Source organism: Clinocottus analis, unplaced genomic scaffold (genome assembly GCF_023055335.1).
Source record: "Clinocottus analis isolate CAN_PGR_092001 unplaced genomic scaffold, fCliAna1.0.p SCAF_15, whole genome shotgun sequence".
In the NCBI taxonomy this organism is placed as follows: domain Eukaryota; kingdom Metazoa; phylum Chordata; class Actinopteri; order Perciformes; family Cottidae; genus Clinocottus; species Clinocottus analis.
In genome coordinates this window covers 6,854,923-6,879,671 of record NW_027175876.1, presented here as the reverse complement: position 1 = coordinate 6,879,671, position 24,749 = coordinate 6,854,923, and the positions used below count along the sequence as shown (strand labels likewise).

At 40.7% G+C, this 24,749-nt stretch overlaps 1 protein-coding gene across 5 annotated transcripts in view; it reads right to left on the bottom strand.

The window, feature by feature from the left end:
- The window catches only part of mthfd1l (methylenetetrahydrofolate dehydrogenase (NADP+ dependent) 1 like), a 31,805-nt gene extending 7,558 nt beyond the window's left edge, over positions 1 to 24,247 (bottom strand). Inside the window, exons 1-24 of one of the 5 annotated variants that reach the window (XM_068576832.1) lie at positions 23,951 to 24,247; positions 22,898 to 22,982; positions 22,624 to 22,674; positions 22,437 to 22,490; positions 21,948 to 22,072; positions 21,048 to 21,148; positions 19,757 to 19,893; positions 19,208 to 19,319; positions 18,762 to 18,829; positions 18,562 to 18,659; positions 18,228 to 18,401; positions 17,817 to 17,953; positions 17,293 to 17,339; positions 16,650 to 16,757; positions 16,187 to 16,261; positions 15,372 to 15,474; positions 13,939 to 14,015; positions 12,127 to 12,267; positions 11,224 to 11,292; positions 8,135 to 8,246; positions 3,339 to 3,478; positions 2,902 to 2,943; positions 1,015 to 1,118; positions 628 to 805 (exon numbers count right to left, since the gene is read on the bottom strand). In XM_068576832.1, the coding sequence (XP_068432933.1) occupies positions 628 to 805; positions 1,015 to 1,118; positions 2,902 to 2,943; positions 3,339 to 3,478; positions 8,135 to 8,246; positions 11,224 to 11,292; positions 12,127 to 12,267; positions 13,939 to 14,015; positions 15,372 to 15,474; positions 16,187 to 16,261; positions 16,650 to 16,757; positions 17,293 to 17,339; positions 17,817 to 17,953; positions 18,228 to 18,401; positions 18,562 to 18,659; positions 18,762 to 18,829; positions 19,208 to 19,319; positions 19,757 to 19,893; positions 21,048 to 21,148; positions 21,948 to 22,072; positions 22,437 to 22,490; positions 22,624 to 22,674; positions 22,898 to 22,982; positions 23,951 to 24,186 (2,574 nt within the window). In that variant the 5' untranslated portion in view covers positions 24,187 to 24,247. Of the gene's footprint in view, positions 1 to 627; positions 806 to 1,014; positions 1,119 to 2,901; positions 2,944 to 3,338; positions 3,479 to 8,134; positions 8,247 to 11,223; positions 11,293 to 12,126; positions 12,268 to 13,938; positions 14,016 to 15,371; positions 15,475 to 16,186; positions 16,262 to 16,649; positions 16,758 to 17,292; positions 17,443 to 17,527; positions 17,562 to 17,816; positions 17,954 to 18,067; positions 18,126 to 18,227; positions 18,402 to 18,561; positions 18,660 to 18,761; positions 18,830 to 19,207; positions 19,320 to 19,756; positions 19,894 to 21,047; positions 21,149 to 21,947; positions 22,073 to 22,436; positions 22,491 to 22,623; positions 22,675 to 22,897; positions 22,983 to 23,950 lie in introns of those variants that run through there. The other 4 variants (XM_068576834.1, XM_068576833.1, XM_068576835.1 and 1 more) reach the window with 4 other exon arrangements.
- Between the last annotated feature and the right edge of the window lie 502 nt (positions 24,248 to 24,749).

The window sequence follows — 24,749 nt, the reverse complement described above, 5'->3', positions numbered from 1 at the left end:
CCCAGCAAAAGACAGGATCTGCTGAATACTAGAGTACAACCCGCTGGTCTGCTCCTGCTGGATCCTCCTTTTCAGACTGATTGGTCTCTGCTCCAAGACCTCGAGATTGTTCTTCTCTCTGGGGGTATTTGAGGGCCTCTTCATCTTTAAATTAGCCCGCCCCCCTGCTTCACCAAGAGTTCAATCCTGAGGCTGTCAGTCAAACCACAAACCCTCCAAGCTCCACTGAACTTCCATCATTATTACTCAACAGATTCCATTGGGAACTCTTAATAATGTGAAGAATCAAAAATTCAAGTGATTCAAGTCACTGGGCCTAATATATTGTACTTAAAATTGGATTCATCAACTTAAAACCGGGCCTATTGTAGTGACCTTGACCTTTGACCATCAGGTGGACATTTTTTTTCAGAAGAAAGAGGGACGGACAGACTACCTGAAGACTTATTGAATCCAGCTTTTACTGATGATCCATGTTTTCTAATGCCGGCGAGGAGGCAAACAAATATTTAATACAAATATTATAATAAGATCCATGATAACATCTTACACATGTCTGGAGGGGAACTTCAATTATGATCCGTTGAAAGGAATTGCAGATTTTCTATGGAGAGTATCTGCTCTCACCTCGATGTTGTACAGGAACTGGAAGTTGCTGGGTCTGCTGGCAGCCTCATTCACGGCTCGGGCCAAATCCAAAGAACCTCGGCCGCCCTGCGCCCAGTGGTGACACGGCACGGCATCCGATGCCCCGCAGTCTTTCGCTATCTGACACACAAGCTCGATCTCTGCCTGGGTGTCTGTCCTATAGGATCACCACGGGGGAAACATGGTTAGCGGTGCTCGTTGTCCATTGAGAGAAATGACTGATTCAGAGACAAAATGAATAGAATAAATAATGTGCTTTTGTGGGCCCAATGAATTGCATCTGTACCCATTGACTATTTTACGGATAACTTGGCGATTCAAGCTAGGTTATGTTTTTGAGGATGTGCATGTCAGCATGCATCTTACTTAAAGACATTGAGTGCCACCACGACTGGAACCCCGAACAGGTGTGCAATTTGGATCTGCTTCCTCAGATTGCTTCGACAACCGGCGGCAACTAGACTCAGATCCTATGGGAGAAACAGACAAAACAAAGCAATGGTCAGCGAATGTATTATTGTAATTCAACTGCCCAGCTTGCCGGTAACGACAAGCATCAGAGCAACTAGCAAGAGTGGAACTATCCTACTGTGTGTGTCGATATTCAGTCATCACTCTCACATTGCAATAATTGGACTTCTGCACATCATAGTATACAGAGTACATTAATAGCGTATTGTGCTACTCCCAAGTTTGACAGCAGTAATCCAATTATGCACTTTGTCTGTGTGTGTGTGTGTGTGTGTGTGTGTGTGTGTGTGTGTGTGTGTGTGTGTGTGTGTGTGTGTGTGTGTGTGTGTCTGTGTGTGTGTCGCCCCAGGCTCAGAGCAGTAAGGCCATACACGTCCCATAAATTAATTTCCATGGCTCTGTTTTTTCCCCAGTACTTCTGGTTTTCATTACAGGCTTCACAATTAACTTATACTGCTTCATTATTTACTCAGCTGAAGCCGCCCGAAAGCCCAGTGATTTGGGCCAGATATGAACACACACACCACTTTGCGAAGACCCACCTTCACGGAAACCACGTGCAAAGGTTGTATTTGTGAGGTTAGTGGAATAAGTGCTCGTAACCATGTTAGTGGACGAAGTATTTATGCATATAGGAATTAAATATCTGTGAGAACACAGACTGAAGCAGATTTATTATACATTTATTTATTGTATCCACACTTCATTTTATCGCACGCTCAAAAAACGGGATTTATGTGTGTTTTTACTTAAAAATATTCATGATTTTTCCATTACGGTTCCACATCTTTTCATGACCATACATGCTCTGAAACATCTGTGTATAGGCTACATGAAAAAAAAGAATAACATTCCTTGTCAAATGTACCAGTAACACTATATCTGAACAAAAATGTATGACAAGCTTTGGCTGCTAGGTAATATGACCTGAAAGGGTGGCTTGTGTCTTCACACTACATGCAGCCAGGACGTGACATTAACCTTTTTGTGCACGAAAGGGTCCCTTGTGTGATGATGGACGACAGGGAAGCGCTGCTGCTGCCAGCGGGCATTTTGCCCTCAGGGGAAATAGTTTAGCACCTTGTTTGTTCTGGCTCTCCCGCCTTCAAAACGTCTAACCTTTTACTACACAGTCCACGTCGTCCTCGGGCCAAGCCTTTTAATGACACGTCATAGCAAAGATGTTCTTAATCTGCATTTTCCTGTCACTGCTTGAATTTTACATTTTCTTTCAGAGTAAAAGCTGCAGTCGGGTTGACGACTTCATGACACAGAACTGATTTGCTCAGTTCAGATGTTTATTAAACGATGCATGTCGTTCAGTTTAGATGAAGGTTTTAGTGAAGTAAATTGCTATGGCTTTTCCAATTTTTGTGTTAATTTAATAGTATGCCTTTAAAAAGGATGTGTTGCACTAATGTGAAAGTAAGCCATAAGTCATCTCCATGCAACTACAGTCACCCTGATCTTTCACTTCTTTGCTGAAGAAACCAACAACCAGGCAGAATATTAGCACATGATTGATTTATAATTGGAGCCTTGTATTTGCCGCTGAGTTTAAATAGCTTTCATTTTCCTGTAAACATCCTGACCTTAACGACTAAATTGAATAAAAACAGGCTTGGGTAATCATTTTAACTTGATTGGAGCAATTGAACAGCTAAAAAATCCCCTGCTCAAATATGTCACAACCTGTGCACATGCAGAAATGTATCATCAAATAATAATTAATAAATAAATAAATAAATAAATAAATAAATATAATAATGTATATATATATACCTCATCAATGTACTCTTTGGCAAGAGGAGCCCCAGCTGACACCTGAAAACACACAAAGACACACACACACACAATGTATGAGAGAACATTCAGCAATATATTGTTTTATTTTCCATGTCGTTTTATGTATTTTCCCACACAGAAGAATTTACTGCATAGAAAGGTCACTGAAGTCTTAGTAGGATGCGGTGTGTCTATTGTCTGCACAAAGATAACATTTAGTGATTTGGTTAATTAATCAATTTCTACGAGATTACAGTTTAACAGCCCAGCAGTTTTTTTCATGACCATAAAACGTTTACAGGGTGATTGTGGCTGTGTACATAATAATGTCACATGCTAGTTTCGGTTGTTGAAAACATCAGTGCATCGATTGTTTAACAGAAGACATGTGTGGGTGAAAGCCTGGCGGACCGTGTTACGTTCTGTCAACTTACATTTGGTCCACCGCCGTGCATCTTCAACGCTCGGACAGTTGCAACCAGCACCACCACATCTGGCCTCAGCCCCGAAGTCCGACATTTGATGTTGAAGAACTTCTCCATCCCAATATCCGCTCCAAAACCAGCTTCTGTCACTGTGAGGGAACAAACATATTCATTTTTTAAAATGGAAATCGAACAATCTACCGAGATCTTCAAGTCAGCTTAAAGTCATAATTTGCTCTTTAGAAAAGACTTAATTGCCAAATATCTGCCCCATAACACAACTGTAGCAGCAGCACTTTGAAGAGACATCAAGGGGAGCGAGGTTCATGGTGATGGCCGACACACGCTGACCTGGTCACCGACCTCTTGTTCTATGTAATACCATTTTGACTTCAACCCAACTTTACACACACACAAGTTCAGTCCGGCAGCTTAAAAGAATCATGGGAACGAGAGGCGAGTCTGACTGGAACACTGTATTGAGTAATGGGTTCACTGTAAGGCCTCTCAAAGAGACAGAGCGCCTCTGATATGGACGGCCCTACACTCGGGCCTCTTGAACGGGATCCAAACAAAGCAAATAGTCCACCTGGAATTACGGCCTTGTTGAGATAAGGTTTCCGGTTACGTATTGTGTGTATGTGTGTGGCACCATTGTGGTGGAGCTAAGCTCGACATGCAGAGGAAGGCTGAGGTTGATTTCCAGGTTTCAACAAACTCGTGTTTTTTCTCATGACATTTAAACCGTAAAAAAGGGAATAAATGATTGCATGGACATCAGCAAAAAGGTGTCTGATTTCAGGCAAATACTCTTTAATGGTGGTTTACCAACTAATAGACATGACTGTACTCAAACAACAGTCAAGCACTAAAAGTGTTATCTAGGACTCATATAACATGACCAAAATCAACTGAAGATGCTCAGTCAGGAAACAAATTAAATTTAGTTGATAAATTACATTCACATACTTTTGTGTGTGCAAAGATTTATCCATGCAGTAAATGCTGCATATTTTATGAAGTGTGGTTAAGCAGTCATACAGAATTATTTGAAATCAGTTCCCTTAGGATGGAAAATATATTATGGTATCCATTCTAGAAGGGAAGAAAGGAAACAACATTTTAAACATTCATTGTTTGGTTAGAAGGGACATACATACGAGGCTTTCGGTAAGAAATTGAATTATTCACTGGAGCTTACAGGGCTTGTGTCTGACACATTTCTCGGAGGCTTCAGTGAGAAAACAAGTGTTTTTATAAAGAAATGCGTCACTCTGCGGTTCTCTGCATTGTTCAGGAAAATATGATTGATTTGACCAAGAATGAGCAAAAGCACTGCAAGGGGAAAACAAGTGGGAAAGAGCTGAAATAAATGAGATGAGAAAATTGCATAATTGCATTGCCCTGACTTAACGGCATCTATGAATATGACAATGTTGATGTTAAGCAGACATTGTGTCTCTCTCTCTCTGTCTCTCTGTCTCTCTCTCTTTCCGAGTGAAGGGCAACAAATTACGCCTGAGGGATGAGCACCAGACTGCCACTAGACTTTATGTGTCCTCGACCGCTGACAGAGTGTAGTGTTTCTCGTTAGCGCCACACTGGAGCTTTTGGCTCCTGAATCAGTCAATGAAAGTCTCATTCTTAGGTTCAGGATGTGTTGATATTTCCATAAATTGTGTGATAATCTCCAACCAACTGAGCACAGGAGTACACATGCACAACAATGCCGAGCAGAGAATTATGTGAGGGAGAGAAGTGGGAACGAAGGCTGCGAGTAGATAATGACAGCCAGTACAACGCGCTTTGACATTACACAAAGCAGGAGATTGACCCCAGGAGGATGTCACGCGGAAACACTTGCAAGCTTCCTGTTCTGTGTGACGACCTTCAACTGGCCAGAGAGCAAGAGGGGAAGAGGAGGTCGATGCTGTTGTGAGTGACAAGAGACCTGGACGGTGTTACGACCAGTCAAAGCATTAGTATCGGCACCGACGCCAGTAAAAACGGAGACGGCTGGAAAGTAGATCTACACAACCTTCTGTTTTCCAGTTGGAGTTGTTGCATTTAGTTGGGCTGCAACTAATGATTAATCAGTTTTTTTATTACTCGGTTTTCATTCAAATGTAAAAAAACTGAGATATATTCAATATATAACTATATTAAAATTAGACAAGCAGGACATCTCTGTATTTGGAAAGGCCTGCTTCCTCTAGTCTACCTTTTACTATCAAGAATCAGCGTTATTGGAATCTGACTCCGGTTTCACGTAGCGACACACACACCCACACACACACACACCCACACACGTAGTTGGTGAGCATGCCGACCGCCATCTACTTCAGGTAAAGTACCTGATACAATCTCACTTCAAAAACACCCAAATTACCCTTTTAAATGAACATTTGATCTTCAACATTGGTGTTTATCAAATATTTTTCGACTTATTAATCAATAAATCTACTAATAATTTCTGTTCTACTTCATGCGTACCATCAGACTATGAAAGCGCTACGTAAAGAGGACAGCTTGATGGCACGCCCCGAGTTAAAGCAGCAGGAGTGCAGACACGAGCACTGAAATGTACTGCTGGGGACAGGAACAGAAGAAAAACATTTTAACCACCTAAAATAAATACCATCTCTTTCAATTTAAGTGCACACTTTAAGAATATCTTCACCTTGTTTATATTTCACTAACCAGTTCATAAAAAAAAATGTATTTCGCATTCAGAAATCAAGGATGGAGAATTTAAAAAGGCAAAGCTTTTTTGTTTGTTTTTTAAAGTGGTGTCAAAAAGGTATTGGAGCTTTAAATATTCCACATGCCGAATATATCATATGGACCAAATGATTTGTTGCTTTAGTTTAGGGAGGCTCTGCCGTGAGGGAAATCTTGCAGTAAAAGAGTTTTAGGGGGTTATCTGCGTTCAATACTCCAGACTGTTAATGATACAGGAATCCCTCACATCTGGCAGGAGGAATTTGTCCCCCAGCACCGCCTCTCATCACAATAGCAGCATTTCTCCCAATTTTAAGTCCAGATCCCAAACTGACTTGTAAAAGCCACAATAATACAAAGCATGATGAAGTACGGCCAAGAGTAAGTTCACACACACCCCAACAGTCCTCGCCGGGTTCACAGTGAGTTCACCTACATCTTTTGCTCAAGAGCGGACTTTCCAGAGATTATCAAACTGGTCTGTAAATTACTTTACATTATTATATTATCTGATGTGGTTACATCCGTATCAACACATAACAAATAATTACAGTCTATTAGGGTTTCATTTTTGCGTCATGTTTAAATCGTCTGATCCATTCCTATAATAGAAGTAAACATCCATTTCAGGTTTAATATCAGATATAGGATTTATTAATTTGGGGAAATGTGTGGTTCGAAGATTTCTTAGCAAGACTAATGTGATTGCTCAAATTCATTTTTGACTTTATTTATTGTGCGTCACATTTTTGGCCAAATAAATGACATTGAAAAAACAAGTTCGTCAACATAACTGTATAGTTTACATTATTTAAGAGGAGCTGATTTTTTTTTTTACACAATATTATGTGTATTATCAACATGATTTAAATATTACAGTTATTGTCGTTATCAGTACATCTAACCGGGATCTTGGCATTTACTTTGCTGTCTACAATGCTTTCATAACCTTTAATAAAATTATCAAAATGGTTAAACCTGATGATCAAACGAGATTAAACAAAGAGCTGACTTGTCAGTTCAGACTGTATTTTGCAGATACGTATATTTCCTCAATTTCGCTGCGAATAATCTTTTCAAAAGGTGCCAGTTCAAATAAGGCAAAGTGTGTATTGTCAGAAGGTCCTGAGAGGGAGGGAGTGGGCGTGAGGGGGTTACAAGCAACCCAGCTGCAGAGGAAGATGAGGGCCGTTGAGATCCTGGCATACCTGGGAGTCAGGTAACAAACACACAGACAGAATGGTGAGGGGGGGGGGGGGGTGAGACTGACAGATGAAAAATCAGTGGGGTGGAGAGGTCGAGTATAAAACGCATACAAGCCTCTCTGCTCCAGTGTTGTGAAACCCAACTCTCTGCTCACGCTGCCGACACATTTGCCCAGCTCACAGCTTGTGCAAATGTTGTGTAAATGCCTAACAACTCCCCCATCTCCTTTTACCCTGTTAATGCTCTCGCAGAAAACTCTCACACACACACTCACACACTCACACACATAAGCCTCGACAAGATTGACATGCACATCAAATTCACCCGACAAGCTCAACAACGCACACAAGTACATTCCAAACATATTTCCGCAGCCAAAGTAAATGAGGACGGAAAGCGGGCAGTGGTATAGATAGACAGATAAAAATGGGAATACTCAAGTATGCTTTGACGTTGAAGGGATTAGTGTGGTTTACTCTGAAGCATTCCAGGGCCTCTTAAGATTATCAATCAGCTTCCTTCCTCTCTCCTGTATTTTTTTTTTTTAACGCAATCTTTCCACCTGTTTCCTAGAAAGTTACGCAGCAGCAAGACACCAGACCAGTCAACCAGAGGCAGCATGAACAGTCGCAGGACCAGAACCGGGATGAATGTAGGCCAAAGGTTGCAACAGCAGGGGAGCCAGCTGAAGTTCAAGACTGGTGTAATTGGTAGTTTAATCTGCCCAGCTAAGGAAGCTTAGGACTTAAATTCCTCCACATCTGGGGTTCCTAGACTCTGTAGTTAACCGCAGGTTGTCCGTCATCCCCGAAAGCGTTGTGGTTGTGCTGCTGCTTCCGCTTGTGCGTGATCTGTATGCACGGATTGTGCGTTCTTACCCACAAAGCCGTCCCGTCCAACCAACTTCAAAGCCAGCTTGTCTGCCAGCACAGAGGAGTTGCCATGGGCGATGTTGGCGAAGGGCCCAGCATGGACAAACACTGGCGTACCCTGCAACAATAAGAGGGGCACACAAACATGCAGGAGGAGTTGAGTAAACAGTGCGACCCACAGCGACTCACCCGACCAAGTTTAAATAAGGACTAACTCCTTCTTTCAAACTAAATCCAATATCTTCCAGAAACATCAATAAATGTTGACGTGTGGATGCACTTTGGCTGGTACTGTGATCTCTAAAGAGCAGGCACAAGTTAGGGAGTACTCAACTGGCAAGCCAGCCCGACTACGGGCCAAGCTTCCTTCTCAAAGACTGGACACACACACACACTAAGGGGCACTTTATGTATAAGGTACTGCCTCTGGCAGATACACAGGACACTGCAATAACTTTTAGTGAAGCAGTACAAAGTGCAACACATGTGACGAAGAGATCATTTCCGCAGCATTTACAGGACAAATATACGTGAAAAGTCTTATATTTTTTAAAAGTTTGACTGTTTGGATATCACAGTTTATACGTTTAGTTTTCCATAAATGCAAGAGACCCGTTTTCGATCAGAACTCAACCTTCCAAGTAACACAGGTTCATAAACATCGATCACATTGCCTGTACAAGGATTAGATTTGCCCAACACAACCAAGGAGAGTTCACAGGAACACAAAGCGGCAGACGACATGTCCTGAAGGGTTTGCAGGCAACAGCTCCGCAACATTCATCCAAAGATATTTTGCTGTGTGCATTCAGCTGAGACAAGGAAAGGCATGAGTGAATACAAGGAAAGTCATAAAGGAATACAAGGAAATGCACGAAGGAATACAAGGAAATGTCAACTGCTCAAGATAACAATCCTTCCACAGCACTCAGCACAGACTGTAAAAAAAGAGAAGAAATTACTGAAAAAAAACTGTTTAAGATGAAAACTGGGAAAAGCCAACTGACCAAAAGTTACGCTGCATGTGAATTCCTTAAGAGGGAGGAAAAAGGAAGGATGGGAAGGACTTGCATGATTTTTCTAAGCTTTTGTTTGCATACCTCTCCCTCTGCTTGCATAAACAGCCTCCCCCCAGAGGAGTAAATCAGCCATTTAACAAGGCTCTGACAAACACTGTCTATGAAAACTAGATGAACAGACCACAGCAGCATTTAACTAAGAAGAAAATAAGGTATACAAGGAAAAGAATATCGACTAAGAGGAAAAAGAAAGACAGAATACCAAAAAACTAAAACTCAACATTCTTTTATTACCCATTAAATAACATGATTCTTTCTTTATTCATAAGGAAAATCCACACACGTCATACATTACGTGAATGCCCATCTGTGTTTCAACTCCTGAACTTTAACAAGACCCAGTTCACGCTTTCCACATCCGGACACGAGGGAAAGAGATTCAGGCAATAAATACGCCAGAACAGGTTGATGAGAGTGGAAAGACATGAAAAGTTGGGTCACCTCTTCAACTCGTGGACAAGAGGAATATGAAGACAAGGGAAATGAACAAAAACAGGAAGGTGGAGATCATTTCACCGTTTCCTTTTCTTGTGCATCACAGACCACGACACCAGCTGCTCACCAGTGCTACACTCATGAACATGGTCCCAGTCTAGATGTTCAGACAGCACACGTATCCAAACCTGAGAGTCCACGCTACGTCTACTGCCTCTCACTAGAAAAGATGTATACAGTCGGTTCGAGGAAACGCCACGTAGACAGGATGTTTGATAAACTATCCCTTTTCTTCTTGTGCTTTGTCTCCGCCAAGCACCATCTGAACCAACACAGAAACATGTGCTCTAACACACGTACACACACACGTACGTACGTACGTACGTACGCACGCACGCACGCACATGCCATCTCCACTCTCATGTGTGCGTCTGTATTCAACACAAACACGCACAAGCCAAGAGGGCATGGAGGGCACAGGCGGCCATGCTGCATGGAAAATTCTCATGGAGCTCTGAGACCCGGTCGGTCCCGATACCAGTTCCCTTGACCAGAATCACAGGAAACACACACAGGAAACGGTTTCACACAACATGACCGCAATGCTTCCTTAAAAAAAAAGAAAAAGTAACCAAATATCTGCTGCTCGCAACGGTCCACCCCCTCACCAGGCTGTGTTTATTTTCCCCAATTGCCATGTGTAACCAAACTTTCTGTTAAAAAACAACAAACTAACGAAAGATAGTCCTGCAACAAAAACACAAACCCGTTAGCAGGAGCATGACTGCTAACATTGTTAACTTTAATGACTTAAATCAAATCGGACTGAAAAATACACTTTGGCCCACCGCCCAGTGTCTCAGACTCTCATCTAGAAAAGCGTACTATGAGAAGATCAAAATCAAAAGACAAGCAAAGAATACAATTACACTCTACAGATTTGATTTTGCAGCGATGATGTGAAAAGTGTCATCCTTAGTTAATGGGCCAGTCTTTTATAAACTTAGTGGTTCTTTCAAGTGAGCTTTTGCTGTGCCAGAGAGGCCAAAGATCAATACTAGATGTCTGATTTGTTATTGCTACATTGAATCTTTTAAACCTCTAACTCTACTATTCTCCATTTTGCCATTAATCACCTTGAGGGTTGGGCCTTTTTCCTCTAGAACAGTGATATATATGTTTATGTTCCTGTGTGATCACTTGTCCAGTCTAACTGTAACGTTTTCAAACGCTAAATGAAAGCCAGATGTTGTGAGAGGCAGGGTTATGGTTTAAGTCGTCACAGGGACAGAGGACACAATGAATTTGGATGGTATGGCCTGTCAGAGCTCCACCTGCCCTCTAAACTCTGCTAAACTGATATTAAGATAAAGTGCCATGGGAGGAAAAAGTCAATTTATCATTCTTTCTTAAAAGCTCTCAGTGGAGAGCCCTCTCTTTTCTCTGACAGCAGACATAGGTGTAGTGAACACTCAACATCCCTGTGGACTGCCCGCCTATTTATTCTACAAGATATTCACCTGAAAACACTCTGTTGAGGAGGATAATGACTATTTAAGTGGGGTTATGTGCATGTCTCACCTCGAGGGTCTGCATCAACGTGGGCTTGATGGCATCTTTCATTAACACCGCCAGTGCTCCACTCACTCCCTAAAAAGGCAAAAGAAAAGAAAGAAATGTGTGTGGGGGGAGACAAGAACAAGTTATAAGGTTTCAGAAAAATATTTAACCTCATATTTATGTACAGCAGGGTATAATGGTCGTCTCCTACTGATGATAAATGGCACTACAGTCTATTTGTAGGCCTCTATGCTCGCTTCCCAAAAGTATGCCTTGTCAGCACACACACACACACACACACACACACACACACACACACACACACACACACACACACACACACACACACACACACACACACACACACACACACACACACACTAAAGGTGTGGTGATGTTTTTGCAGCGAGCCTAATCAGAAGGCTAATGTAACTCGATAAGGGATCCTCGTCTACGGCTCTTCTGTGGGAAACCAGAACCAGCTGACCCCACATGAAGACCCGGTGAGAGGTGCGAAAACTCTGCTTAACATCTTAATAGCTGGTTACGCCTATATTAGACGTGTTGTTTTTAAAAAAAAAAATTAAAAAAAAGAGAAAGTGGTACTTTAAGTGAATCTGGGACAACTGGGAATTTGGAAAATGTTCATGCTGCAAGTTTGGTAGAAAATTATGATGATGATGAATTACGTTTAACATGTTTTGTACACATTTCAACAGAAACAACCACAAGGGCCCGATGCCACCGGTATCCCTACCAAAAATGTAGGACACACCTAACCTTCACACTTCTCTCTGCAAGGCAACGACACAAAGTCCCTTCATTTCATTCATTACTGAGATGAAGTGATGAAAAGCCAACTGTGAGATTGTCAGCGTTAACATTCTCACACTCGGAATGAAAAGACCACACAGCAACACACACCAGGTCCTCTGCGGTGACGGGCCGTCCAGAGCGACTGGTGCCCACCACCATGCGCGCCAGCCTGGTTCTCATGTCCTCCAGGCTGTCTGCCAGAGCCAGGATGGCCATGATCTCGCTGGCCACTGCAATGTCGAACCCAGTCTGGAGAGTGAGAAAAGAAATCATACACAATGTGAACTACGAGGGCAACAAACTGCAGTATTTGTTCACCGGCCTGAAGAACATCCAGATGCATTTACAAAGCATGAAACAGACGAGCAGAAATTCTGTAGTTTCATGGTTACTGGGCGAAATCATGTGAAAGTTCGCAGCTACGCTTTAACACTAGAATTCATTTGACTTTATATTAAAGTGTTGACTGCTTAGTGAAGAATACTAGTTTTGAGAGTGAATCAAATGTCTATAACCTGACAGACTCAAGAAAACCCAGCATGGAAAGACAAATATCCAGTGACTGGCAGAACAGAGATTATGTTGACGCTATAGTCACCAGCTTAATCACATGGGCAAGAGAATACAAGTCATATGATTATGGCCTAGGTTTTAAAGTAAAGACTTTGGGAAAGGAAATGACTATTAACATGTTTAACTATTCTTTAATGTGATTTTCTGTATGGATTTAGGTCAAGCTAAAACCACACAAACATATGGAATGAGGCATTTCCACAGGGAAGAGTATGGAAAAGCAAAGCAGTGTCCATTCCATGTCAAAAGAAAAAAAATATATAACTTAAACCACATCAATCCACCAAGGAACACATTTCTATTCCCAGTGATAATGCCCTGAGGGGCTATAGTGTATCCAGCGCTGGAGGACCAGAGGAATGAAAAAGGAAACAGAATGGATGAACCGATGGCGGTAAATGTAAACATGTGCTGAACTAGCTTAGAGGCCGTTCCAGGTGTGTGTGTGTGTGTGTGCGTGTGTGCGTGCGTGCATGGGTGGGTCACTCTCCTCCTTCTTCAAACATTTGCTTTCACTTAAGCCTGCTCACTTCCCATTGAGGTGAAGTGTTTATTTATAGGATTTCATTTAGCTGTCATTACTACAGACATATACGTGAAATACATCTGGCCTTTATCATGAACAGAGGAGGGAATATGGAGGGTAGTGTGTGTGTGAGAAAGTTTATATCTACTAATAGTTTTATTGTAAGAGTACATAAAACACAGGCATCTCATGCCACCTTCAAGGGATAGTTCAGATGTTTTGAGGTACTTATCCATGCATCAGCTACAGTAGATGACTTTTGTCTTATTGGGAGACTTTGGTTAGTACTGATTCACCAAAGTCTCACAGGAATACAAACTACCCATACGAGGCAGCGGTAGACCAGCCACCCGGCATTCTGCAAGTTAAAATGACTCTGGATTACAAATGGACTCTGGTGACTGTAGCGAGAACATAGACAGCTACAAATACTTCAGTTTCCTGTGAAACGGCAAAAAGATCTTCTAAATATACTATACATTTTAACAGATTTTCTCCAAACCACTGACTGTGGTTAAGTACATCACACAACCTCAATTCAAAACATCTGAACCATCCCTTCAATAACATTAGATCCAGGTTATCGACAGCCCCCAGCAAAGCCTCTGCAATGGAACAACTACGGTGATATCGCCGTCTGTTATACTGTGTGGGTGAAGGAGAAAATATTTACAATGAACTAAAATGTAACATAAAGGTCAGTGGATAATCTTCTGGTCATTCATAAAATATACAAAACAAAGCAGGTGGGTGAAAAATATTTCAAAAGGACGTCATATATTCAGAGGAGAGAAGATTGTGACGGCATGAGTGCCGCATACCTCTCTTATCTGTCCTTTTTCAGTGCTCGCTTGCCCGACCGTGATCTTCCTCAAGAAACGATCATTTGTGTCAACAACTGGAAAACAGATACCAAAAAAAAAAGTTTAATTTCCTCCAACATTTCTCATAAAACCCACAACTTTGAGCAGAAAAACTGGCACAACATCAATGACCGAACAAAGATGTATTTAAAGTGGATGCCTCAGACACAGACAAAAAAAATGTTTTTACAGCCTGAACCTGGCAGACTGTAAAAAATCCATTTCCACACATGTTAAAGAGACACAAATGCACATCCACTGGATCGCACACACAGAAACACATATGCGCACACACACACACGTAAATCCAATAATTGAGAAGACGAGAGATTCTTATCAGTTGTGAGTAGGTGATGACACCCTGAAAGTGCTTATGCTACGAGGGATTTGCTACTTCAAGTTTATTCACTCAGCACTCGCCCTCCTCTCTGATAATGTGTCTAGAAATCTGTGGTCTTACGGTTGTTACACCGAGCTAGATGACCACATTACTCAAACATTATCCTCAGGTTGGTTTGATGTATTGAAAGGGAAAGCGAAAAACATGGTTTGTTTCATGAACACACAGTTGCAACCGCATAACATTAGGTTGTAAATCTGTTTTTAATCTCCAGGGTCCGTCTTTTTAAGAGTGCCCTCTGGAGCCACTGGAGTAAATACCACATCAGTCATAGCTGCACCCAGCTGGTTGTTCTCACTGACAACTTCAAACCAAACGCAGCTACCACTGAGGTAGCTGTTCCCACTCCTTCCAACCACACCACTGATGACTTCAGAGCTTTCTCATTAGATGTGTTGAATCCGTACAAGCACAGAGGCCATACAGAGTTATCATGGACAATTTTCCATTGATGAGAACACCAACATGCTGCAGTGACAATTCATTTCAGAACAAACTTGACATTGCAGGAGATGGCGCTATGCCACCGTTGCTTCATATCAACATTTAAGTTGAGTTTTTTGAGAATTAAGTTTAAGTTTAAGAGTGAAGAGTAAACATCTGAAATTGTGGACATACCTACACAGTTCTCCAACTATGTTTTTTGTATGTATATATAGCTACATTATATCTGGTCATAACAAAGACCAACTGAAACTGAATACAAAAACTAAACCTGTTTTTAACCTGAAATTAGATTTACTTTTTTTGTGAAGATTTTACTTTAAACTAAAAGAATACAAAGTTTAGACTAAAATAAAACAAGAACTAAACTACCACAAACTTGCCAATCCCATATAACATCACCTTCTTTATTATTAATACATCACGTTTGTTGGTATGTCGGTAATGTAGTCAGACAAAAAGGATGACAGCCCACAGCACAGAGAAGAAAAAATAACAGATCCTACTGAATATTTCAGACAAAATGTTCTGTACTTCCATTAGATACCTCTCTGCCAGGTGATCTTCGAGGGGTCAAGGTCAAGACGAACGAAGGCGCTGACGTCCTGCGGCGTGAGAGATGCAGGATCTTGTTCATTGATCCCTAGACGCTGAAATTGAAGCGAGAAAGACGATTAGAGGATCATCTGTGAGTGAGATGTGACGCTTTGGTGATGATGTTGGCTTCGGTCCCAGCTGAGCCGCTACTGCTCGATACAGTAAAGCATTTGATATTTTAGAATAATCTCACATCGTTGGCCTTTTTCTTTTTTAGTGGGATCCTTCTTGTTACGTCTACATCAGCTGAACACGGTATCATCCCGGCATGTATAAACAAAACCAGAATAAATGGCGATCAACTCAATGCTAGGTTCAAAAGGTTCAGTGGGAGTGCTCCGTTTAAAAATAATCACATGACTCTTATCTCTCACTCTGTCCATTAAGGCTAATGAATATTTTATAGTCAGTTTAACTTCTATTCTAACGGGACAGAAACATTCAGTTGGCTTATGTTTGAAATTCCTCTCCATAACAGGCGCCATTAGTATTTTATCTATCAAGACTTTATATTTGGCATTCTTTATCAATACCACAAAAACAGCATTACCTGTAGACATATAACAGCTTCATGAGACATAAATAAATATTTGGAGATGAGCACATGGTAGAGGGAAGGAAGTGCACTTTTAAGAGGCTCACTGAGGTCCCCTATTGGTTGAAAGAGTCACTGATGTCCCTTATTGGACGAAAGTGTCTTTTTTTTAATATCAGAATTCAACATAACCTTCTGGCCAGAATGATTGATGACAGTTTTAGGCTTACTTGTAGCCTGGAGATTTGGATGGGTGAAAATCTTCTCACTCCATTTACTGAAGGAACCAGTCTACTGAACAGAGCCTTGAAGGAGCAAGAAGAAAAAAACATTTAATTACATAATCGGTGTTTATGCATATGAAGTACATTTAATTACAACTCAGAGGATTAAAATGTTTTCTTGAATAGAAAGCATCACTCCAAATACACAAACACACTATGGTTGTAACCGTTAAATGTAATTAGAACATAAAAACATGCTTTTACATAGATTAGTTCCCTGTGAATATTCAATGACATCACAAGGGAGCAGAACATACACATAATATATTGACATAATATATAATTGATCATTTCCTTTCTGAAAGATTTTGTCCACAATTCCAACTCTGCTATTGAGATGCGTTATACTTTTAGGTCAAAACAGTTTAAATTTTCTTGCTGGTGTAAGGACAAGTTATTACTGTCTGACCTTGTCTGACTGCGTCGCCTCGTGAAGCATCCTGGCATCGATGGCGGCTGCCACCAGGTTGTTGGCTGCTGTGATGGCATGAATGTCACCAGTCAGATGGAGGTTAAACTGAAGAAAAAGGAAAAACAAACAGAGAAAATGTGAAAGACAGTTGACATCAAGAAAATCGTACTATTCTTGTAATGTAATGGCACAAATTGTGGGTTCAGATGTTCCAGTGGAATTAAAACCTCCAACAATGGAGGTTAAAAGGTAATCACAAAATGTAGCTTCACTCGTGGTTTTGACTAAATCTTTCGAAATATTACAACAGTCTCTCTGTTTTGCATCAAACCTTTTATTTAAGTGAAACAAAACATTGTAAAGTAGGAAAAGTAAAGGGTGGTGGAAGGAAAAAGCTGAAAAAAAGCTGATGTTTTAGTATGAGAAAAGACGACTTGGGGTCTGCAGCTTAGAAAAATGTCTGCTTCCCTCTCAGCCCTCCTTCCCTTTACCGACAGTGATTTAGTCACAGACAATATTATGCCACAGCTCCAGGGGTTGTGTGTGTGTGTGAAAACTAGTGTGAGTCCCTGCATATCTTAGTTCTTTGAAGCCTGCATTAGTCCTGCCAGGGAGCAATGAGAGAGCCTGTGTGTCTTACCTCCTCCATCGGGATGACCTGGGCATATCCCCCTCCTGCAGCTCCCCCTAGGCACAGAGAAGAGGTAGCACAGTCAGAGGCAGACCAACAGGACAGGGACACACGAAGGAGGAATGCTGAGCAGTGTACTCCGAGTGAACTACTCCACCCCTGCACAAAATGTAGCGTGGTATAAAATGCTAGCCACACACTGACAAAGATAGCTTATCACACAGATACTTCAGACATTCCTCACTGCTGGCTTGGGCGCCTGTCTCTGACCTTGTCCAAATTCCACTAGATGTGCAGAAAAACAAAATTCTGAGTTGCATTCCAAAATACCATACAACTTTTTTTTAAATGAAAATACATCTCCGTACAGAGTGGATCGGAAGTTGTCGTTAGTTTTCTCTTGAACTTTGTTTCGTAAGAAAGCTGAGATTTTTGAAAAGATTAACTAACTTAAAATAAGAAGACATTACTGAACTGAAGCAAAACATAAATCATGTGCAATGAGCATAAGGACTTAAGTATTCATTACTGACCTTTAACCCCGAAGGTGGGTCCCTGGGAAGGCTGTCGGAGACAGGCAAATGAGTTGAGCTTCAGGTGGGCAGTGAAGGCCTGGACTAGACCAATGGTCACCGTGCTTTTACCTTCGCCCAGTGGAGTGGGAGTTATACTAGACAAACAGAACATACAAAAACATTTTAATATCTCATGTTTAATAAAACTGAAGATCCTTATCACATTTAGTCCGTAGCCATATAATTGATGCATTGCTTTACAGCGATACCTTAAAAAGGAAGCAGCGATTTGGTGATGGCTTGCCCTTGTTACCTTCCTGAGCACCAGTCGGGCTTAATTCTTTTACATCACAAATCTAAGCACTAGGGGGCACTGAAGGAAGATATAGTTAAGGAAAATAATTTTGTTGATCATCAAGACACACGCACCCAGCCACCAGTACATATTTCCCATCGGGCTGTTTGTGGAGGCGGTCTAACAGGGAGAGCCGGACCTTAGCTTTGCTCCTGCCATAGGCTTCAAGCTCTTCTGGCAGCAAACCAATCTCCTCAGCCAGCTGGTTCACTGGCTTGGGCGTCTGAGCTCTGGAAATCTCGATGTCACTAACAAAGACAGAAAGCATGACAAATCATTCACATGCATTTCATTTTAAAGTGTTAAACGAACATTGTCTTTCAAGAACAATGTGGCATTAAAGAAAAGATCCTGTGCCCAGGTGGATGTAGATACATTCCTAATAGCCTCACAGATATCAGGGTATACCTTGGTACGGGGGTCAGAGGCTGCAGTTTGAGGCTGTGCAAATGCCAGGGTTGGTACTGCTGCTGCTGGAGCAACCGACTGCAACTACGCACCACATTCTAGTAGACAAAGAGGAGAGACAACGAGGCAGGTAGGTAAGTAAAGAAGAAAGGTAGTAAGCACATAGAGCAAGAATGGACATAGAAAAAAAGGGGCCATACCTGTGTTCTGTAAGCGGCTGTGAGGTATTCTAACCCAGACTTTGAAGACATCTCAATGCCATGTTCATCTAAAACGAAACAAAAACTGCATGACAAAAGCACATGTTGCTTCTCTTTTTGGAGTGGGATAGAAAACAATAAAAATGTAACATGCTGTGTCCCATTATACGACATAAGGAGAACAGTAACACTTGCTAAGGATAAATACATGAAACTGCAAATCTATTCATTCTGAAATGCAGAAAATACACTTTTAATTTACATGCAAACTGGGTGATTACCATGTTCTTTTTTTTCTTGCCTTTAATCAAAAGACAAGTAACAAGTTTACTGACGGAGAGAAGACGACATGCAGCAAAGGGCGACAGGTCAGATTTGAACCCAGGCAGTAAGGATTCACACATACAGGGTGATTTTGATGACTATCACAATATATTCCACACTACCTGTCTCCAGGGTGGGCTCACAGCTGATGACAGCAGCTCCTGGTTTCACCCAGGTGGGTGGGAAATCCACATTTTCAGCTCCCAGTAGGACCACAGCATCAGCCTGCATCACCTTGGGGTCGAGGAAAAGATAATATATTACATTTGAAGAAATAAAAAAAGAAAAAACAAGAGTTTAGAAGACGCTGGTTTTAAGTGTTGCATTGTCCACGACAGGCTTCAATACATTTTAAGACAAATAAAATATCTTCAGAAAAATGTGTCCGTTATTAGAAAATGGCATTCAACTGGCAAAACTGTTCAGTGTTACCTCTGTTGCAACTGATCACATGTTTTGACATTGCATTTGGTAAAGCAGAGACTGACTCCTTGTGGTCGGCCACTATAACGGCACATACTGGAAATATGAATACGCAAATGAATAATGACTCTGGACATTTGAGGACATGGAGCATAAAAAGGCATTGCATTTATAAAGCCAGCTTCAGTGGTATGTTTTTTCAAACAAATTATACTCAAAAGAAAAACAAACAAACACACAAAATGTACCTGACTCTGGAGGTTCTTGGAGCACCAATGACTCTTGAGTGCTACAAGTCCACTTCTTTCCATCAGGCACTGCAGGGCCACCCCAAAGGGTCCCTCTCCTCCGACCAGCAACACAGTTTTCCCTTCCAAAGGAGCATCTGCAGAAATATTTCAATGCAACATTAGGACATAACTTTTTTAAATTAATTGCCTTATGTGCATGAGCAACCAAACTGTCAGGGTGGTCAATATTTTAGTAATAGTCAAGCGTCTTGAAATTAGGAACATCTGAACATTGATGGAAATGACATTGCACACCAATTAAAAAGTGGGCTTTTGTGTATTCTTAATTTTAATGTAAATGTAGCTTATTCAATTTATATTTAATTTGTCCTTGCTGTTAATTTTGACGAGCCATTTGCATTTATGTAGACTATTTATTGTTCGAAAAATGTATTTGATTACTTTTTTTAGATATACTTTTGTGAATATCTGTAATTAGATTGTCTTTTTCATGTATTTGAAAAGTCGTTTTTTTTAATAGCTTTGAGCAATACTGCAGTTAGAATTACCAATAAGGTATGCCGACATGTCGAAAAGAAATTGAGACAATAGTGTTCGGAAGTGGGAGGCAGAAATGGAAAACTCTTCCAAAGTGTTTCGATGGAGTGCAGATGATGATCTTGGGCTGCGAGGCGGTGAATGTTGCGTCGCCTGAGAAACTGACTGGGGCTCAGGGTCAAATAAATAAAATAAGAGTCCCATCAAGTACTGCACTAACATACCAATGGGATATTTCAAAGAAATTGGGGCAAAAGGGAGAGCATCCAGCAAGGACTTTAACCCAGAGGCAAGTCATTTGCATTAAGATCAAGGCTACATTAATGTTACATTATATTAATATTATACTATTTGTAGGATTAGATTTCAATCGTGGCTATGTTGTTTGACAGCTCCAAACACTTAAATGTGTACATTTTAGTTATTGTCTATTTGTCTAAGACATTAGTAAACTGTCTTAAATATTGTTGTTTATCAAAAGTCTGTTTTTAATGACTGTGGTTTTAATATGAGATGCATTTAAATTAAAAGCTGTGTGTTTACATGAAATATGTATAAATATTCTGAGGCAGATCTACATTTCAGAGTAGAAAAAAATAGTGATGATTTGTGTGTATAAATGTGTACACAGAGTTTAAGCACAGATGTGTGTGTACGTATCATTTGTGAATGAGGCTCAATGTTTGTACGAAAGAGTTTCTTTAGAAGGAAATACGAGCACCATTACATCTACATTCATCAAAGTGTGTACCATGTTTCTCCAGCAGATCCAGGACAGCGCTGGCTCTGGGTGGCACAAAGCCTTTACTTAGGTCTCCTCGCACTAGACGGCCCATATTCAAATCAGATATCCTGTAACAAGAAATAAATGGACATACATACAAATATAAATAAAGCATTATGACCCCTGGAAGCAAATGACTCTTGCTGGGCACTGCATTAAGGTTATTTTTGTAAAGTGCAATGACAGTGTTGAGGTCATTCAAAAGATTTAAAAATTGGAGTCACATGAGACACACATTTATGAGTCAATGCTAAAGCTTAACATTAAAAGCTTAACATTTTAAAGTATATAGTATACTTTTATTATGAAAGACAGATCTAGAATTGCAGATCAACATTTTCTTTTTTAATCAAACACTAAAAATATATCAAGCACCTGGCTGGAGTAAAGCAAAAGGAGAGTTTTTATCAGTTTCTTTTTTTTTTACACAATTTGCCCTCATTTCAACCAGTGCTGATTATGAAGGGTGCCTTGCAAATTATCCTTAATTCACTCATGTGCTGAAGTCACATGCTGCATTTAGTCCATCTTTATTCTGTGCAGCCCCTTTCTAATTGTGTGTTACATGTGAGTAAATACAATTATCTCTGTTTGGAACAGAGAAACACGCACAGCGGATACGAAGCAGACTGCTCCATAAAAATGTCTACTGCTGACACATTAAAACAAGATGTTGAGTCTTGTTAAGAATAAAATACAAAAACAACCAATATAAAACTCAATAGTTATAGATTTTTGAGTAACATGTGCTATGTGGAAGAGATATGCTCTTCACAATAATTATCTCTCTATGCGAGAACAGAAAAATCAGTAGTTATATGCTCTGATCCTACTTAGCCACTAGTTAGCCAGTGCTGGTGTTTTTACCCATCTACATCCTTCTCAGGTTTGAGTGTGTTCAACACTCGACTGGTGAGGGAAGCAGGGGGGAGGCGGAGGTGGACTCCATGCACCCTTGGGTCTTCATTCAGCTTCAACACCTCTTCTATGATCTACACGCATTCACACAAAGACAAAACACGCACAAAAACACAAGCAGTTGTTGCAATAGCAATTGCAGTAAATGTAACATGTTAAACTGTTAATATCGCATGTGCTGGGACCGTCTGTATTTTGCCTCCAGAAACTTCCACACTTAACATCTAAATAAAGTATCTTTGATCTTTGAGAATACAGAACTGATTAAGAACGAGTAAAACAGTCACACAACAAGTGAACCATCAAATTGAACCAGTTAGTAAAATTGGAATGGTAAATCATGCACTGAATTGCTAAATAATGGAGGCGGTGGGAAGAGATTTTCTTGTTTTATGCGCCGAGGGAAAATAACCAAATGTGTGAATCAGCTTCACTTACTTCATCTTCACTGCACTCCTTTGTCAAACAAATCTGGGTGATGTTTAAGCCAATCTGTGTGAAAATACAGTAAAAAACAAAAAGAGGCTCAACTGCTTGTATTATTGTGTAGATTTGTAAAAAAAAAAAAAAAAAAAGGACAAAACTGCAAAAATTGTCATATGGAAACAGCAAGACATGAATTTACCCTTCCTGCAATTTTCTTACTGATCTCCAACAAGTGGTCATCTTCACCTGCCTTTGAGATAAAAACAGTAGCATAATGACACAATGAAACACATACCTAATGACAAACATCTTTAATGAAACTGATATCCGCTACGAGCACAACCAAACTATATTCTAGCAAATGTGACAGTATTTCAAATCAACCTTCTACAAAATTGTAACTTGCACATTTTCATCCATCATCTTTCATTCACAAATCCGACACAGGTATTTTGTTTTTCTGCTTACAATACCTGTACTATAGCCAACAAAGGTTGGACTGTAGAATGTCTTCTGTGCAGAGCCAGCATTGCCTCCTTGGTGCTCTGAACCACCTCACTAGGAGAGAAAATATACTGGTAAGCAATATTCACTCATCTATTTTGGGTTTTCAAATAACATGAAACTTATACCTGAAGCCAAAGACACCCATAATGGAAGAGGTAACACCAACAGACAACTAGACTGCGATTGGGATGGTTAATTCTGTTTTTGTGGAAAAACTTAATTGGGAATTAGCCCTCAAATTCTCTCACTCGCCCAATTCAAATGAAACCATCCAATGGAGCCCCGAGAAACAAGTAACTCCAGGAAGTAAATTGGAAAGAGAGATTTGGATCCATTTGCTGTAGTTAAAGGAATACCACTTCAAACGAGAACAGCTATCATGAAAATAGAATAAAATACAAATTGTGAGGTTGCACCCATTGGCCAAGATTGTTACTGCGCTTGTAAAAAAGTGTGGGAGGGGCTACCTCATGTGTAAATGTCTCCCCAGTTAACACACTGACCTACTTTCTTGTCCAAAACGTAAACATTGTCAAAATCAAACTCACCTCCAGTTATCTCCGAGCAATAATTCAATGTACTTCACATTTAGATGATGGTATATTGTAACGTTAGTAAAAACAAGTATACATCGTTTAAACATTAAGAAACCGTAAACACATGATGTTGGTGATGTTTAAATGTTCAATAACGTGACAGTAAAACACCACTCAGACACCCAGACGTGGTTATTAGGTTTATTAAGACCATTAAAAAGACATTTTATACGTGGTGCGTTTGGCAACAACGGAGAAAAGTTACATCAGCTGGCTCGAGTCCATCTGATGCTACTGGAGACACGTGCGGAACAGACTGCTCACCGAGACCAAAAACATCCGCGAGACAGGAAATAGTTACAGTTCATCACTAAAACAGAGCACTATAGAGTAGCATTTAGCTAGTTTGAGGTTAAAAAAAAACAAACACTCATAACGAGTAGTAGCAGTGTTTTGTTTGCGCACACACACCAACTCACTTACCTCAAGGAACTGTGGCATTCAACCCCATCGCTCTTCCGGGACTGTTTCCCGAAATGTCCGGATACTTTGGGGTTGGTACCGCCGCTGCTAGCCGCGCTCGCTGCCCGGAGGATCAACCGGCTGCTGGGAAGACCCACCGGTTGGCATCTCCGCGAAAAGCCGCTGACCCTGCTCCCTGAGCGGGCTGGATGTATCCGAAAGCTGCCACAAGCACTTCGAATTAAAGACAACTTCATGGTCGTTTCTTTTAGGTTTAAAACAAATTAAAATGTAATTGTGTCCTGCAACTTTTTTCTTTGTTGGTCTTGAAGTGAGTAGCTGATGATTCAACATCCGGGGGGAACAAACATACAGTTGAAGAGTCAACAGGGTGTTGATGGAGGTATGCTGTCTTCAGGGGCAGTCGGAAATGTGAACACTCAGAAGTCTGCATGAACGAACAACCCTCAAATGTGACGCTGTATGTTAATAAGCTGACTTTGGGGCGCGGAAATGAGCATGCCACATTCTCTGTGTGTAGCCCAGGTATAGCTTGTTGTTCAGCAACGTTTTGATCATGTATTGATTTAAATATAAATCAGCCTAAATAATGTAATGTGTATTTGTCTTTTCTGTCTAAATGTCACTTCTAAAGTTCGGCTGTTGTTGGAAAACCGAAATAATTAAACAATGGCACATGTCCTATATTTTATTATCCACCAGGGACCCCAGAAAAAGTTTATTTGAATTTAAAGCTTCAGAAGAATGGACGTTCACTTGCTATATTGACACAGAAAGTGAGGTCAGTTTAGGTCACGTG